Here is an 18,168-nt window from a genome sequence, read left to right as displayed (position 1 = left end):
CCGCGCATGGATAAGAGGGCAGAGCTGGGGAGCGGGAGCCGCTGCCCCCCACGCGCACGTCCCTTGGGTGGGCAGAGCATGGCGGGGGGGTCCTGGGGACGTCACCTCTGTGTCCCACTCCACAGGGTCCCCATGGGCCGGCGGCGCGTCCCGCCGGTGCCGAGGTGGAGGCAGCTCCTGCGCGCCGGGTGCTGGCGGCTCCTGTCGCTCTCGGGGACGGTGCTGCGGGGGCTGCGGGGGCTCTGGAGGCTGCTGTGGGTCAGTACCATGGGGTCTGTCCCCAGGGACCTTCAGACACTCCTTGGCCCCAAACCTGCCGCGTATCCAGAGCTGGGGCCAGGACACGGGGTGTGGGTGCTGCCAGCACTCTGCCTCTGTACTGGTGGCACTGGGGGCTGTGGGAGGGGGTCACCACCCCATATGGCAGCGTGACAGGGCTCAGGACCCTCATCCCTGGTGGGAGTGGGGGTGGTTCTACCTCCCATGAGCCCTGGTGACAGTGCTCCGAGGTTTTGTGCTCCCCAGGGCGGGTTTGAGTCACCACTCACCATGTGGCCACATCCTCTCCCCCAGTACCTGCTGATCTGCTACAAGATGTGCTGGGACAGCGCCTTCCAGGTCACCGAGGAGGTAACTGTCCCACCGTGTCCCCGCAGCGCAGGGGCTGCGGTGAGCTCCGAGCCCCGGGACGCAGCGGAGCCCGGTGACGTGTGGCCATGCAGGGGTTGTAGGTCCCCAGGGCACCGCACAGTTCCCTGGTCTGGGTCAGTCCAGGCTCCGTGTCCGGTGTCTCCGTCAGTCCCTGCTCTCCGTGGTGGTTTTCAGCTCGGCATGGCACTGCGGGCGAGGCTGGAGAGCGGCAGCGAGGAGGAAGAGGACGGGGGCTCCACCTCCGTGCCGGAGCCAGGGCAGGCAGGTGGGTCCCGATGTCCATGGGGCGGAGGGCGGGTCTGTGGGGCCGTGGCAGGAGCAGCGCTGTGGCACCAGGGCAGCGGCGTGGTGACCCCGGCGAGGCTGTGCTGGGGAGGCTGGAGGCGCTGGAGGCCGACGTCCGATTCCTCTGCACCGAGCTGGGCGCCGAGAAGCTGCTGTGGAGCAGCCGGTTCCTGGAGCTGCTGCAGGAGCAGCAGGGTCTGCGCCAGCGGGTGAGTCCCCGTGGCCCCCCGCCCCTCTGTCCCTTCTGGGACCCCAGGCCCTCACGCCCTATCCCAGCTGCAGGAACGGCCGTGGCGGTGGGACAGCGGTGACAGTCCCGAGCTGCTGGGGGAGGCAGAGGATGAATGTGCAAGCGGGATTGAGGGAGAGAGCCCGGCAGGTGGGGACCTGCTAAAGGACACTGGTGGATGGAGCCACCCTGGCACCCGGCCCCGTGCCCAGGCAGCCTTTAGAGGCCAGCAGTTCTGTGACAGGTAGAACATGTAAGTGAATGTGCAAGCAGGGTGGTGGTGAAAAGAAGGAGCCCACATCCTCTGTGCCCAGACACCATGGGACGTGGGCCAGGACACCGCAGTCCCGGCTGTGTTCTCATGTCCCTGTATGTGCCGCCATCCCGCGGTGCCAGCCGGGCCCTGTCCCGTCCTGCCCGTTCCGCAGAATTGCAGCCACTTCCCAGAAGCAGGAACAGTGGGGAGGCAGCTCCGGGCAAGCTGCTGCCTCCCGCGCTGCCCGGGGCCGGTCACCCCCGCGCTGCGCCCAGAGCCACCCCCAGCTGACCGTCCCCAGGCAGTTCACTGCCAGCTCCCGCTCACCTTGCACAAGCCGGAGCCGCTGGTGTCACGGATGAATTGCAAAACCCAAGTGCTGCCTGGTTTACTTCCTTGTTGGCCAGACAAGTCCTCTCCATCAGCTGCTCCACACGCTGCAGCTCTTGGCTCTGGGCGGGGGGGTCTCATCCCCAGAGAACGGCTCAGCCAGGGATGCTGAGCTCCCATCTGGGACGTCAACGGGCGACTCTGTGCTCTGGTCCTGCTGCCCCCACCCTGCCAGGGACCCCCCCACAGCTGCTGCGAAATACAGGCGGCTGCCTCCCACTTGGTTGTGTTCGCTTGGTCTTTCCCCCACCCAGGCTGGGGCGGCTGCACCACCGACCCTGCACAGACCCCGATCCCACAGCTCCGGGGAGGGGGTGCCAAGGGGACGGGTCCCCAGCCCGGCACAGCGTGTGCCCAGACTCAGTCAGGGAAGCGTTCCCCGCCGAGGGGAACGGGAGCAGCAGCGCTTCCCAGCCCAGAGCTAATCCTGCCTTGCGAGAAGGCCGTGCAAACCAGCCGCTCCTCACCGAGAGATGGGCAAACCCTTTTCATTGCCGTTCCCACCGCTCGGAACACGTCTCGCCAACCCTGCGTGCACAGCCATTCCCTGCGGGCCCTGGCACCGCGCTGGCTGCCACCGCCAGCTGCCTACGCCCTTGGCAGCGCTGACCCCACGAGTGTCTGGCACCCGGTAACTCCTGCTGAGTGCCAGGTACAGGGAATCGGAGCCACTCACTGGCAATGGGCCTGTTGGAGAAGCTGCAGCTGCCCCAGAGACAGGGTAACACTAAGGAGCATCCACCCTCTGCCACAGGCAGCACAGGCCTGGCCTCCAGCCCTCAGGCTTGCATGGGAATACTTTAATTCCAGTTTTATTGCCAGCACCAGGCAGACTTGTCCGGTGCTGCCTGGGAATAAGCCCCGCAATGCTGAGGAATAGCTACCGTGACCCTGCTGCCGTCCCCTGAGCCCTGGAGAGCACAGGGGAACCATCCCCACAGCCCGGCTGCAGCCTCCGCTCCGTCCCCGGGGAGCTGGCCCAGCGCAGGGACTGGGGACAGGCTCCTTCGGCGAGCTGGGATCATCCAACGTGCCCAAGCAGCACCCCAGACCGTCAGGGAACTGATGCAATGCAAATAACAGCAACCTGACTCAGCCTGCACCAACCTGGCTCCTGCGCCGTGTTTGAGGTGGGACAGCCCCACGCTTCTTAGAAATACCAAAATAAATCAGGTCCTGCAAACGAGCCACTCCTGCTGCAGCAAACTCCAGCCCCAGACTCCCACAGGAACCACAGCCGCGCAGGACGCGGCAGCAGCACCGGCCGTGTCAGACGGCAGCGATGGCACAAGGTCCTGGTGCTGCTGCAGCCGCAGCTCAGCAGCAACACACGGGCTGTGCTGGAAATCCCCGGCCAGCCCCGCTCCACCAGCGGTCACGGACGGGCTGCAGGAGGCAAGATCCAGCAGCATCGGTACATTGGGCAGCATTTCCCAGCCCTGTGCAGCCCCAACGCAACCCTTGCACCATCCGCACACAATGAGGCAACAGCTGCCGCACAGGCTGCAGAAACCCCTCTCCAGGGCCAACACACCATGCGAATCCTCCTGACCTATTGCTCAACCGGACACCGCATTAACTCCAGAACACTTGTGCAACACGGCCCTTGGGGAGGCCACGGGGGAGCTCGGGGCTGCCTCTTGCCCGTGGCTTTGCCCGGGGGCTGAGCGGCTGCTGCCTCTGCAGTCACTGCGGCCGGGGCTGAGCTCTGCTCGGGGCAGTCTGCCCCAGGACACACCGCATGGCAGGACAGCACCTCAGCTCCCCAAGGGAAGGCTTTCCCCAGGCTAACCCTGGCCTGAGGGAGCACAGGGGTGTTCAGGGCCTGAACCCCAAGGCACTGGGAAGGCTGGTGACAGCTGAACTCAAATTGTGCCGCTGAGGGTGAGCACTGACAGGGACCTGCAGCATCGCCAGCCCCTGCAGGACCCAGACCCTCTGTGGCTCTTTCACCTTTCTGTTCCCTCAGGTGCAACATTTACCCTGTGCACTTGCTTCCTGCATTTCTGTGTCACAGCAAGAATGAGCTGCCTCTGCAACACGGGGTGCAGAGCTGCTGCTGCACCTCTTCCTATCTGCAGGGGCAGAACCAGCCCTGTGGGCTCAGCGCTGGGTGAAAACAGCGGTTTGATGCTGAACCTACTTCCGTGTCGGGTGGCACGGCCACAGCCCCCACATGACACCGCAGCCCCATGTACTGCCATTCCTTCGCGGCCCCTTTCCCACGGCCCAGACGGGAGCCTGGGGTCAGATTCCTGCCTCTGGAAATGCCTTAAAATGTTTTGAGTCGAGCCTGCCACATCCTGGAAATCCCCCGATGGGAGAGACCAGATGGGTTCAAGCAGAAGCTGGGTGCGCAAGGAGGGCAGCAGGCGGCTGGCGCAGGGGAGGGGAGGCCGGGGTGCAGACACCGTGTCTGGGCTGGGGCTGCACCCACCGCCCAGGGGACGCAGACAGGAATCCAGCTGCCTCTGCCCCAAGCTCTGCCCAACACAGCTGCCCCTCTTCTCCTTCCCTCTTTTGAGCACTGACTTAAAAACACAAGTGGAGATATCCCAAGGAGCACCAGCAACCACTGCTGGAGGGTAAAGGACGGGAGGCTTAGTTTGGAAGGACAGAGCTGGCGATGGATGGGTTCAGTGCTTGTTTTGCAGAGCTCACAGAGCTCGCTGTGCCACAGAAACAGCCTGGGCCACCTCAGACACCCTCCTGCTCCTTCCGATGGCTGTGCCCTGACACCTCTGCAGCCCCTTCTCCAGCTCAGCATGGCTGCTCGTCTTTCTGGGGGCAACAACGGCAATTCCTCACCCTGTGGGGGTAGGAAAAGCATCTGGGAGAGGATCCAGCCCCCAGGGCTCAGCACGAGGCATGAAGCGAGTAAGTGCACAGGGTAAATGTTGCACCTGAGGGAACAGAAAGGTGAAAGAGCCACAGAGGGTCTGGGTCGTGCAGGGGCTGGCGATGCTGCAGGTCCCTGTCAGTGCTCACCCTCAGCTGCACAATTTGAGTTCAGCTGTCACCAGCCTTCCCAGTGCCTTGGGGTTCAGGCCCTGAACACCCCTGTGCTCCCTCAGGCCAGGGTTAGCCTGGGGAAAGCCTTCCCTTGGGGAGCTGAAGTGCTGTCCTGCCATGCAGTGTGTCCTGGGGCAGACTGCCCCGAGCAGAGCTCAGCCCCGGCCGCAGTGACTGCAGAGGCAGCAGCCGCATTGAGCCGATGGAGGCATTGCAACCCCCCGAAGAACAGGAAACAACTGCATGCCTGCGTGTGACCTCTTTAAACTCAGGCCCAACTTGCAGAAGGATGAGAAACAAAGGCGAATGCGCGGCAGCCACGACGAGCCCTCCCGAGGAAGCGGTAACCGCAGGAGGCGGCTGGAACGCTCCCGGGCACAGCCCGCGGCTGCGGGCAGCTCCTCCGCTCGGGAGGGGAAAGCACAGATCAGCGACACCTCCACGAGCAGCGCCCGCGTTTCCCGAGCTCCTTAGCAGCACTTACATGGCAGCATCGATGGTCCCGAACAGGAGGCAGCGTCGCTCACAGGAGCCGCGTGTGAGAGGACGAGAGGATCCAGCGGCCGCATCTCTGCAGGGTTCTTGGGTGGCACAGCGGAAGGTTGGGGGAATAATTCTGACCAGTCTTGTGTGAGGGACTGACCCTCCCAAATGGCTCTGTGCACCACCTGGACTGTCACTGCAACAGAAAGGTTGTTATAACATCACAACCCAACTAAATCACCACCAGCTCTTCCCTTCCTGGTTATGGTAACAAACCTCTGTGCCAATTCCTTTAGTTGTATCAGTCCGGTATGGACAGAAATTTAATAGACATAACCATCCCCCCTCACATCTACACATCCTGCAAAGCTACAATTGTCTGTTAAGGTATTTTATAGGAATATAAGCCTTAAAATCCTGCAGCATTTTCCCACTGCAGACCCCACTAACAGCAGGAAAAGTCTTCCCCTGGTTGAAAGGTCTGATCTAATCTGTGACCCATCACTTGACGCCCTCCCCGTCGCACACGTATAGAGCCACACGAACTTACTGTCACTCCAGATGACACCCTCCCCAGGCTCCTCTCCCACAGCCAATAAATGACCCTTCGGACTGTAAGGTTCAGATTTCTTAGTGTTTGTTTTAAACCAGGCACTATTTCCAGGAGAACCCGCTTTCCTTGGTTTTGATTAACTAGTCATAGCCATTGTTCTGCATTAAATTAAGAGCACAAATTTGGAGAAATGTGATTTTTTTGACCTGTCACACTCCATCAATTAAAAAGCCAAAATGTTCAATGGTTTTCAAAAAGCCACAAGAGACCAAACAGTTCAACTCAGCAGTTTTTATTTCTATAACACAAGTTCTTTCTTGGCCATGGCTTCCACACGGCTGCCTCCATTCAGTACATACACTATATACTGCATAATGATACACAAAGTTCATCAAAATGTCAGCTTGTGAGTATAAAATGTTAATCTTCTGATTGCAAGAGAAGCAGCATATATCAGCATTCTACCAGAAAATAAAACACCACACCAAGTAACACAATGGCTGAGTCAAGAATAGTACTAATTAATAACAGCATCAAGCAGCACATCGCTGGATAATAATATTAAAAACTGTTTTTTTTTTCCTGTAATTTACAAATATGCAAAGTATCAGGTTACTTAAAATTAAGAAGCATTTTGCTTACTAACATGAAACATTACTAATTTGTAATGTATCATAATTAACCAGGTATACAGGTTTCTGTGTCCCTGTGGTTTTATGGCACATGGTGCCAGTCTGGGCAGGTCCCGCTTGGACATCAGGGGGGAGAAGAGGGACAGACAAAACCCTTCCCAGAGGGTTCGCAAAGCGCCGTGTTCCACTCTCCCCTTTGCGATCTGCTGCTCGCTGACCTCGCTTTAACCACCAGATGGACGTATTTAAAAACATAACCAAACACGCAGATACAATGTGTATCAACAAATCAACTGCTTCTGGCCCGCAAGTGCAAGATACACCTTTGCATTCTAAGCACAGTGAAACTCCAGGACCAGAACCAATTACTACAGCAATTGGTTTTGCATATTTAAAATCTGTTACAGTATCTACAGTAAAAAAAACCACCTTACAGTAAAAGGGAAGGAAGCGGAAACAGTCTTATCAAATAAGTCTTATTCTACATTTCTGGCTGCTGCTGTGGTTTGACAAGGCTGAAGGGGACAGGAAAACATGAGTGAGGAGGAAGGTGAAGCAACAGCTTTACAGAGAAAAATATTAAGGAATGGTCAGGAACAGCACTGGCAGCAGTGCAGCCGTTCTACTGAGTGCTCAAAACTATTGCTGTCTGAAGACAAAAGGCACAACATCACAAATGCTGCTGCGCAGAGACAGCCTGAGACAGGTTACAACCGAGGTCGCTGTTGCGCGGCAGCGCGGTCACCGCGGGTCTGACAGCCGCGTTCTTCAACCAGCGAACACACCACGCGCGCAGCTCCGGAGCACGTCGGGCCCCTCGTCCCGAGGGGGATCGCAGCCCCGGCGCCTCCTGCTGCGGAGCAGCCGGGTACACGAGCGGTTGTCTCGGGAAGGCGAGCTTCAGCGGGAGGGCCGTGGAAAGCGTCGTTAAACAAGTGCGCCAATAAAACCAAATCGAAGTCTGCTAAACCTGGATTCATACTAGATTTACAGTCCAACATTTTCCACAGATTCGCATGGCAGGATTTAGTAAAGAGGCTCAGTTAAGAGCTAAGGGGCCTTAAGAATGCATTTGGGTCTTCACAAACAATCCTCACAGCACTGCAAAGGCAGAAGTCGCTTATCTTCCACGAGCCTGCTGAGCCCGATAATGCACCAAACCATCCCCAAACCAAGCTAATGGGAGGTGGAGGGGCACATCCAGTGAGCGACTGCAGGATTTCAGGTGTGCCTGACTCAGCACACAAGTCCCAAGGAAAAGCCCCCTCTGAAGCTGCAGTCTCCCCTGTCCAGCACCCAGAGCCTCCCCAGCGCTCTGTGGGAGCGATGGGACCTGAGGGCGCACGGTCACATCCAGACCAGAGCCGGCTGTGAGCACAGCACACCTGCGATCCGGCCTCCAGCTGCCATCTGCTGCTTCCAAGGAATAAGGAGGAGCCTCAGAAGGCATCTGTGGCAGCTGCAGGTGCAAACACTGTCCCTAAAGCTCGTCACACACATGGCTGCCCTCAGCAGCTGCCTCAGATACCGGGGTTCTGAGACTTGTAGGTCAGGATCTCTGCAGCCAGCCTCTGGGGATCCAGGAGCCGAGGGAAACGGCTCATGACGGCATCAACCAGGTGGGGATGGAATATGCCACAGAGCTTGACGTGCACGTTGGCACGCTCCTCCGCAAACTGGTCAGAGACAGCCCACTGGCAGGAGTCCCCGTACGCCGGCCCCGGCGCTCGCGGCACCGAGCGGGGATCTCGCACGCTGGGAGATCTCACCTGCGGAGGCGGCATCGGGTACGGCTCAGACCAGAACTCCCGAGAATGGGGCAGGGAGGCATTGTACTCACCGGGCAGACTGTACTGCCCAGCGCTAGCGGGGTGGACAGGCACCCCATAGCCTGAGAAAGAGTGAGGTGGTCCTGAGTGAGACAGCTCAGGGCTATACTGCAAGAAGCTAGCACCAGAGGAAGATTTATGGGAACCGTGCTTGTAAGAGACCAGACCGTTTTGCTCTAAGCTGGGAGAATGCGGGTAGATGGGTCTCTGCCTCCCGCAGGTGCAGACTGCCAGCGGATCGGCACGCGAGTGATCACAGTGACTGGCACATCTGTAAGGCCACATGTCGGACAGTTGGTTCTCCAAAGACCCAATGCCCGAGTCGAGGTGCTCCTGAGAGATGTAAGACAGAGAGTCCATGTGGGGCTGCTGGTAGCTGTCAGCCGGCCGGTGGCTCCCGCTGTTGGGAGGGACGCTGCCTGACACGCAGCCCTTGACCTGAAGCGGAACATCGCTGGGCTTTGCCTTGTGGGCCAAGCTCTTCCTCTCTGCAGAGACCTTCTGCAAAGAGCTCTTCTCGCTCTCTGTGGGCACAGAGCACAAGAGCTCTGCCTGGGAACCTCTTTTGCCCTTTTTCTCCTCCTTTGCACTGGTGCTTCTGGTAGGAGACAACCTTGCATTGGCTCGGAGCTCATCAGCTAACGAGCGCTGGGGCTGATTGATCCTTTCAGGGTGGTAGAATTTACACTTAATTCCATAAGTGCATTTCTTCCCTGCAAGGAAAGGCAGAGCACGGAATGAGCAGCTGAGTTTTACTAAAAGCATGAATCACACCTCAGTCCTCGCGTTCAGAAGGCATTTCTTACCATACGGGCACTGCTGTTTCTTGTGTTCTGGCACCACAGGTTTCTTTCTGAGGAAGTTATCCAGGCTGGGGCCGTGTCTCCCTAAAGGATCATCTGGAGGCATAAACCTAAACAAAATGAAACCTCACTGAGGAGCAGTTTCCTTTCTTGGATCAGGGTTTCACTTCTCCTAGAAGTTTCCCATTTCATTGAAGGTCAAAAGCTCCGAGCCCTAAAGAACTTTCCCATTTCACTGCAGTGACACGTCTCCTGGCACCGTGAGCCGCAGGCACAGGCGGGGTTTGCTGCTCTTTGCTGACCAGAATACTTGCTGCTGGGCCTGCTAATGATCCTCTCACGAGGAAACCAATCCTGGGGCTCTCTTAAGAGCTATGGCAAAGTCCCAGCTCCAAACCATGACCAGCCATGAAGATGACTCCAATTCCTTACGCCTTTGTACTGCAGTTCTTCCCACCATGCTTCCTTCTACCATAAAAATCTCTACAGGTTTCTTTCCCCCCATTCTGTACTAACATTTTGCTCTTTTCACGCATCACTTGCCATTGTTTCATTAAAACAAGACTGCACGCTCACACGAATCCGTTTTAAAAGCAAAAGAAGAATGGGAACGTACTTGTCGTTAACAAAGGAATACATCAGCAGCCGCTCCTCGATGAATTTCTTCCACTCAGGACGCTCGTTCTGCAGGTCCCGATAAGTATCATTAGAAACCACAATGCCATCAGACTCGTGTGCCAGTTTCACAATGAACCGATCATCGTAGCAGACGACGCGTTTGCCTCCAACCCGCCTGGAAGGGGTGAAGACCAGAATTTTCTTCTTTTCAAGGTCACGGAGAATGTACTGGTCTAGAACAAACACAACTGTGAACACACTTACACAGCCCAGAGGTCTCAGCACAGATAAAGCAACACTATAAATAAATAACAAAACTCATGTAAAGTAAAAGTATTATTTATCAGAGTAGTATGACATTCTTGGTTCTTTGAATTATTCCAGCTGATCCAGGCAAGAACTTGCTTAGGAGAGAGTTAATGACTAATTCTCACTGGTCAGCTCGGCTTATTGGACCTCCTGCTACTCACATCTTCCATTCATAAGTTAATTACTAACTAGCCAGAACTCTGCAAGCTCATTAAGTGACAAAACAGTAAGCCTGACAAGCTACTTTTGGTTTTCATATTTCCACACCTGTTATAAGTACATCTGGCCGCGGCTGCTCCTTCCTCCAAGACGGCACAAAGACTGTGATGTCCTTGTGTCCCCTGTCCCAAAACCACTGGACAGCCAGAAGGATTCCTCGGCAGGAGAACACTTCTTTATTTCCATGGCTGCATCAAAGAGGAAGACGGAGAATTTCAATATGCAGGTTATATAAGGACTAGTAAAGCAAATGCATCCCGCAATTCACACGACCTTTAGCGAAGAAGCGTCAGAGCAGCACAACCAGCACTCATTGCTCATCTTGTGTAAACGCAGCAGCGAGATTTCACAGAATTACTGGTGCTTTTAGCAGCTCTGCACAGCAAAGACCCAAATGCTCAATGGGAGGGAGAGAGCAGCTGCTCTCCAACAGCCTTTGCTTCATCTCTGGACTCCAGAGCTCTATTTTTAGCCCTGAGTACAATGTGATCTTGAACGCCCTTTGTCCTATTCTGCCAGCTACCAGCAGCGGCCAACCTCTGCCAGTGCAAACTGCACCCTCACCAGGTGTTGTTCTTCCCAAGCGAAGGAACAGAAAGCATTTTCTGCACTCAAGGGCATCAGCACTGAGGAAAGATTCTTCTTCATTATGTTATGGCCCAAAAAGTCAGTTACAAATGCACTGTTTGTACAAAACAAGATCAGTGCTGAAAGTCTTAACAGCCCTTGGCAGGTTGAGAACAAAGTCTGACAGCAGCAACGCAAGCTGTACCAAAGCAAAAAGCTGCTGCTTAATTATTCATTAGGTCATATCAATAAGTTTCCTGAACTCCTACAGAGGAAACTACTGCTCCTGTTTTACGAGTGCCAGTATTTACCATGTCACCAGCTCTTCTGTTGATAACAGTTCTGGCAAACTTTCAGCATTTCTGTCTGACAGCCGGTTTGTCACTCCGGGGATCTAACAGCCTGCATCTCAGGATAACACCCTGCCAAGATGTGCTGTACTGAAGATAACAGCTCTCAGAGTTCGGTGAGGTTTTCCCCACCTGGGCACTAATCCTGCCCCAAGTCTCACTCTTCCCACCTACACCTGGATGGCATTTCAACTCCCACCACCACTCACGTGCCCAGGAACTCCTCTGTAATCAGTACAGCGCTTGCACCCCAGCAGAGGCGCTGCTAAAAAGCACTGCTATGGTAGCACAACTCTACCCCTAGAATGAAACTCCATTCCTCACCCTTCTATGAAGCTCTTAGGAAAGTCTAATATTTGGACCAAAATAATTATTCTATACAACTAACACCTATAGAGACCCAAACTACAGAAAGGCTGACATTAGCAATCAGAAGAAAGATGCTCTAAAAATCTCCCCCAGTGTCAGACTGGTTTGCTATAGATAGTCAGACACACATTACTGCAGTTGTGTAGTGATAAATGAGAAAAGCAGAGATTTTTTTTTTCAGTCCCTGCTACCAATCTCAAGTCTACAGAAAATAACTAATTGGAGTGATCTGATTTGGCAGCAGCCAAGGAAAAATTCCCTTAGAAGGAAGTAAAAGCTAATTTCCACTATGATTTGCATATGTTTGTCAAGAGCTGTTCAGGGAGGCCGCGGTACACACTGCAAATGAATCAGCAGGGAACATCACACCATCAATACAGGAAGTTTCAGAATGGAATTCCCCTTCTAGCAAATTGCTTAAAAAACCCAGACTGCTTTTCTCACATCAAACTCTGTCCTATGGGCCGCGTTATTACCGCCTGGCCTGCCCTGAGTCACATTTGCTGTGATCCCCCCTGTTCTTCTGGGGATAAGTCTCACAGCTAAGAGGCTCCTCATTCAAAATACACAACCAGTTCTGTTGTTTAAGCCTGAGCACTTATCTAAGGTAAACTTCACTGCCAGAGTCACACTTATCAGCCCAGGTCTCACAATGGGCCATTTTCCTCAAGTGACCGCGCAGCCGTGGAGCCGAGTGGGACCAGGACCGCGCTCTCCGCAGACGCCCAGGTCACAGCCTTCACCCTCCGGCCCCGCTCGATCACCACGGGGGTTCCATATCCACGCTGGGACACGCAGGCTCTGCCCGCCAGCCGCACCGCGGACTGTACCTCGTCTTTTCTCAGTCCCGTCTCAGAGCTGTCAACCGCAGCTTAGGGAAAACCACACCTGCAAGCGCAGCTCCACTCAGCACTTTCACCTGGGACAAAGCCTACGGGAACGCAGCAGCGCTGCAAGCACCCTCTTGGCTGTTGTTTTTTCTTTATAGAAAGGTCTGTGTACACAAACACACATCAGAAGATCTATCAAGCTAAAATACAGTGAGGGAGGCTTGCTTCTCAACTGCGCCAACAAAGCCCAATTCAGAAGCTCGGTTGCACTAAATTACTGGAGCCCAGAAGCCCCATGTAGGGGTGCAGCAGAGGGGCTGGGGGGGCTGGCAACACTTGCTGTCATGGGGAGCAAAACCAGAGGTGACAGCATGGACATGAGGCCAATAAACACCCAGCCCAGGGCTCCTGTGTGCTCAGGGTGCAGGGCCTGACGGGACCTGTGCTGTCAGCACCAGGACACCCAAGATGCTGGGGGCAAGTCACTGCCCTGCCTTGGTGACACCAGAGTGCCCCTTCGGCACCCCATCCGTCTCTTACAACGGAGAGAAATTTAACCAAAATGTAAGAGTCACAATTTGGAGACTGGTCTCTAACACTGGAGACAGCTTCATATTACAAAGCCTTCCCTAATTAAACCTGTAATTATTTATTGAGCAACTTCCTGCTACAGAAACTTACATAAAGCCATTAGGTAAGAGGAGAGCGTATCTTCAGTTATCCTGCTCCTAAGCTAGAAAGTGGAAGGAAATGTCTTCATTTCCCTCGTCAGAGCCCTGTGACCAGTGGTCACGGGCCGGTACAGCCAGGCGTGGCCGCCAAGGCAGAGCAGCGCTCACCTCCGACAGCCCTAGAAAAGATGACCAGGCACTGCGGGGCACCCAGCAGCAGCCGCTCATGGTGAGAAACCCCCGCAGATCTTCAGGCACCGAGCGCTCCGCACACGTCAGAGCTCCGGGTCACGCAAAGCCAGCACCGAGCACCCACAGCCCCCAAACGCACCTCATGGCCACGTTGCTGCCGTCGATAACGATGGGCCGCAGGTTCTCGCTCTCCGGCTCCTCCGGGGCCGGCGCGGGGGCCGGGGGCTTGTTGGCCGCTCCGCCCCGCGGCACCAGCGGGGCCTCCGGGGCCTCGGGCGGGGCCTCGGTGCCGTCCCGCTCGGCCGGGCCGTGCTTCACCAGCTCCCCCAGCACCGTGTTGGTGTCGGCGTTCAGGCCCAGCTTCTGCAGCACGACGTGGATCTCCTCCGAGGAGTAGCCCAGCTTGCGGAAGAAATCCACCTTCAGCTGCATCTCGGCGCTGTCGCAGGGCTCCCGCCCGGCGCTCCCCGCCTCCCGGGCCGGCTCCGCGCCGGGGCCGCGGCTCTCGCTCGGCTCTCTGCCGCTCATCCTCTCTCCGAGCCGGGACGCCGGCGGGCGGGCGGCCAGGAGCGCCTCAGGCCAGCCCGGGACGGCGGAGACGCTCATGGCTCCCCGCGGGGGACTCCCGGGCTCCGCTCACGCCCCGGACCTGCGGGCCAAGACGGGCGTTAGCAGCGCCCGGCCCCCCCGAGGCCGGGCCCCGACCCCCGCCCCGAGCCCGCCCTCGCTTACCGGGCTGCCGCCGCCGGGCCGCCGCCGTGTCTCCATGGGACCGGAGCGGGACGGGCCGCCGCCGCTTTATACGGGGAAGCGCCGCGCCAAGGCGGAAGGGCAGAGCGGGCGGGGGCAGAGCGGCCGCCGCTTCCCGGTCCGCCCCGCGCCCCGCCCGGCCGCGGCTCCGGGGCGGGACCGGATCACCGCCCCACGGCCCCGCCCCGCCGGGCGGCCTCGCTCGGGCCCTGCGGCCCGGGCTGCCCCGCCGGCCGGAGCGGAGCTGGGACGGGGTCTGTGCACCCCCGGCCCGCGCGGTTCCCCCCGGCGCCTCCGTGCGGAGCAGCCCCGGCAGGCGCAGAGCCGGGACCGCGACACCCGGGTTTATGCAAATCGTGTTGCAATGCGGGCGGATTTGCCCCGACATGCGTTGGGTAAACGCTCCGTCCTGCTTCCCGGTCCCGGGACAGCCCCTGATCCGCGGCCCCCGCACAGTCCCGCTCCCCGCGGTCCCGCACAGCCCCGCTCCCCGCGGTCCCCGCACAGCCCCGCTCCCCGCGGCCCCCACACAGCCCCGCTCCCCGCGGCCCCCGCACAGTCCCGCTCCCCGCGGCCCCCGGCCGGGGCTGCGAGCGCAGCCCAGGTGGGAGGCGGATCCCATCAAAGGGGTCGATGCACGGAGAAGCTGTTTCTTCAGAGGGTTTTCCAGCTTCTTGTTGGCTGCTGTTACTCAGGTTAAAAACATTAACACACTTAAACTCCAGCCCTGGTCCTTTTTTACTTCCCTGTCCTCCCCATCAGAGGCGGATGTCAAACGGTAATTGAGTCCCAGAGCTCCAAGACGTGCTCAGTGCTTCCCAGAAGGGTGCCAGGTGTTAGCAACCTGCCATGTTAAAGACCAGGCCTTGGCCTAAGGGCTCTCAGAACGTCACGCCAGCCCCAGCACACTCAGCACCCAGCTGGAAAGCAGAGGAGACACACGAGCGGCAGCTGGAAAGGGAGGGAACAGGACAGAGCGCAGGGGATGGTGTATCAGGCGCAAGGACAATCCTGCTGTCACCGAGGAGAGGCTGAGAATGCACTTAAGCCAAGCCTAAGCTGTAGGCAGCTTTAGGCAGAAGGAATGTGTGAACGCGCAGCTGCAAGCTTTGGGCACATCAGCAAAGGCGCTCTATGGACTTCTGTGTTCTGCAGGAGCTGCACTTCCAGCAGCCGGTGACACTGAATGATGGTCAGACATGGCAGTGTGGTTGGGGTGCTGGCAGCACCTCCTGCCGCGGTGGCCGCTTCGGTGCCGCGGTGGCCAGCCCGGGGGCACACGGGCTGCACGGCAGGCACGCATTGTGCCAGAGCCGGCGACACACGGCTCCCACACCACCCTGAGCCCCAAGGGATGCGGCTGGATGTGATTCAGCCGGCGGAGTTATCAGCCCGGGCTTGTGGAGGAGATAAGAGCCCGCAGGAAGCGTCCATCAATCACCAGGACCTGTCCCCTGACTGTTGGCGAAAGCCATCCATACACACTGTATGTAACTGCAGGAATTGAACTCACATTTCACAACGTGCAAAAGTCTTATGTCTCTGCCCTCTGATTAATCATTCTTAAACAATTTAATGAAGGTAGTTGCAAATTTGCTTCCCCGAGGCCATGTACCAGAGCCCAGCTTAAGAGCAAGGGAACTCTCCCAGTTACAGGAATACATTTGCATTCATCTTCCTTGTGGTTACCCCGAAACAATCATTTTTTCTTGTCTCTGGCCGTGTCTGAAACCGCACTGTGTACTCAACAGTAACACACACACAGAGGCGAGATTCAGATCAGAGATAATATCCTTAGTCAGTACTTAAGTAGGTGCTTTCCCAACTCTTCTTTCCCTTGGAATCTACTCCAGTCAGCATGAATTTAGCACTGTTTGTGTGCTTTTGCTTCCAGGCTAAAGTCTATTGCACCAAAAAGTATGGCCACAGATGTGCTTTTTATAGGAAAAACCCCCAAGTGAAACCACAAATCTGGATCTTCTGATTGATGCAAAGCACTGACAGCAACGGCACGCTGCCTGGTTTGATTTGGTGACGAGCCAGGCTGGAGAGGGTCTGTTGGCTTCTCCACCCTCGAGTCAAAAGGGGTCATATGCTGGCTGCACCCCAAACTCCCCGTGGTTACTTTTGGTTTTTCCTTTTCATTTTCAAATTGCTTTGAAGAGAAAGTGCTTCAATTGTTTGGCACCGTTGTGGAGGATGTGAAGGTTTCCAGAGTGAAGCTGCTGCCAGGATGACGGGTGGCCCTTCACTGTCACCTACGAGGCCGGGGACTTTGTTTCTGCCCAAGCACACGGAGTGTCCCTTGTGCAGGGACAGGGGCTGGAAGCCAGAGCTGCTCCACCGTCCCTCCCCGTGCTCCGTGTCCTTCCAGCTCTGCTGACTCAGCACGCGATGCCCTCCCGTCTGGTTCCTTGCTCATCAACAATTCTTGTAAAATCCTGACATCACCTTTTTCTAGGGAATTTTTATAGGGATTGCGCCTCCCATGTCCCGGGTTTTAAAGGAAGAGCTTGTCCTCTGGCATTTAACACGGCCAGCAGAGGTGGTATCGAGGATCTCATTATTAATACCTGCTGTTGGGAAGGAAGCCGTCCCGGTGCCGCGGCCGCGGGAAGAGATGCCAGCGCTCCGCAACCACCACTAACCAGCTCAATCGGGAGCCGCGTCAGCAAAGAGCCCGTGGACCCGGCTTGCCAATCTACGGCCGCTCGCGGCAGTAAACTCCCTTTTAAAAACGGGCTAATTAAACTTCATTTATAAATGCCTATATGGGAACACTTATGTTAATTAAGAACAACTTAAATGGCTTTATTTAGTAGCGTTTGGGAGTAAATTAAACTGAATTAAGGCCACTTCAATTCTGAATGAGAGTTTTATGCAGAATTTTAATGCTCTTTGATCCACTTTCGATTTAGTTACTTGAGTTCAGCTTTCTCCAGGCTGCTGTGTGGACGAGCCCTGAGCACTGAGCGCAGGTCCAGCTGCTCTGCTCGGAGGGGACAGGGCTGGTTGTCGGTGGGTCTGTGCGTTGCCCACAGCTCTGCCATCCCAACCCCCCCGCTCACCCGCAGAGCGACCCAATGGCTCATCTCACTGCATCACCAACGTGCTCCTGGGGAAGCGAACAATACCAGGAAGATTAACTGAATCCTCCCATCACCTGCAACGCAGGGATTCAAGAGGCTGGCAGAGCTGCATCTGAGTTTTCTTTTACAGTGAGCAGTATAATTTATTACACAGCACTCAGGAATTAAAGGTAAAAGCAAGGGATGATGTATGCCCTTTCTTTGGAAGAGGGTGACCGTGCCTCATGAGGAAAGACGAGCAATAATGCTGGAAGGAAAGCTTAGCAACGTCCCTTTATAGCAGTTTGCTTTTATAGCCGCAACCACTCACATTTATGGAGATGCTGATTGAGAGACCATCTGCTTCTCGTGCTCGCCTCAATAAAGATGTCCCTGATGGCAGCACCATAACGGGGTGCAGAGCGAGAGCACCTCAGGGGGTTTGGGAGCAGAGGAACCAGAGGGACGTGGTGAGGGAGAACTAGAGGAGAAGTTAACCAAGGATGTGCAGAACTGACTCGCGTGTTGAGCCCGTGTGCCCACAGCACTCGGCACATCACCAGCTGCCTTCCCAACGCCGCCTTCATCCAGGAGAACGGGATTCGTTCGCAGCTGCAGACAGACAGACTGATTTTTCTCTCAAATATTCTGTCTTGAACTTATTTCCTGGCTTCTAAGGAGATCCTGCTAAGCACTATGCAGAGTAACTTACTCCTTGCGTAGCCCGAGGGCTCCCTGAGGAGCAGATGTGTTCTGGAGGCAACTGCTTGCCCTGGAGGAGAGCGCTCGCTCCCGAGGGACCGTGCCAGAGTCATTTATTTGGCTGTCACCGCGACGGCCCGTGTGCCGACTATACACGGTACTACTTGGTGTAAGCAGCCTTGAGCTCTACCTTTGGTCCTAGTGAATGGTGTCATTAAGCTAGAGGAGGGCGGGCTTATTTCCCCAGTGACAGATGGATCAGGCACACCCTGGCTATTTTTTCCTCTTGCGCTTCCATCAAGGAAAAGAGCCATCCCTTTCAAGGTCTTTTTGCCTATAAATCTGTTGTTGTCGAGGGTTGACGGGACAGAGATGGCGGGAGCCGCGCTGTCACCCCGCT

At 56.4% G+C, this 18,168-nt stretch overlaps 1 protein-coding gene across 1 annotated transcript; it reads right to left on the bottom strand.

Moving 5' to 3' along the window:
- Positions 1-6,206: 6,206 nt before the first annotated feature.
- ZC3H12A (zinc finger CCCH-type containing 12A) lies at positions 6,207-14,130 on the bottom strand. The gene is made up of 6 exons (XM_080357623.1): positions 13,981-14,130; positions 13,388-13,897; positions 10,318-10,457; positions 9,740-9,974; positions 9,127-9,233; positions 6,207-9,033 (listed from the first exon to the last, which is right to left on the bottom strand). Exons 2-6 carry the CDS (start codon positions 13,852-13,854, stop codon positions 8,012-8,014), a joined length of 1,971 nt encoding a protein of 656 aa, XP_080213749.1. The 5' UTR covers positions 13,855-13,897; positions 13,981-14,130; the 3' UTR covers positions 6,207-8,011.
- Between the last annotated feature and the right edge of the window lie 4,038 nt (positions 14,131-18,168).

The sequence above is a fragment of the Nesoenas mayeri genome (genome assembly GCF_963082525.1).
Source record: "Nesoenas mayeri genome assembly, chromosome: 21".
NCBI lineage: Eukaryota > Metazoa > Chordata > Aves > Columbiformes > Columbidae > Nesoenas > Nesoenas mayeri.
The sequence above is the reverse complement of the archived record's forward strand: the minus strand, read 5'-3'. Positions and strand labels throughout refer to the sequence as shown.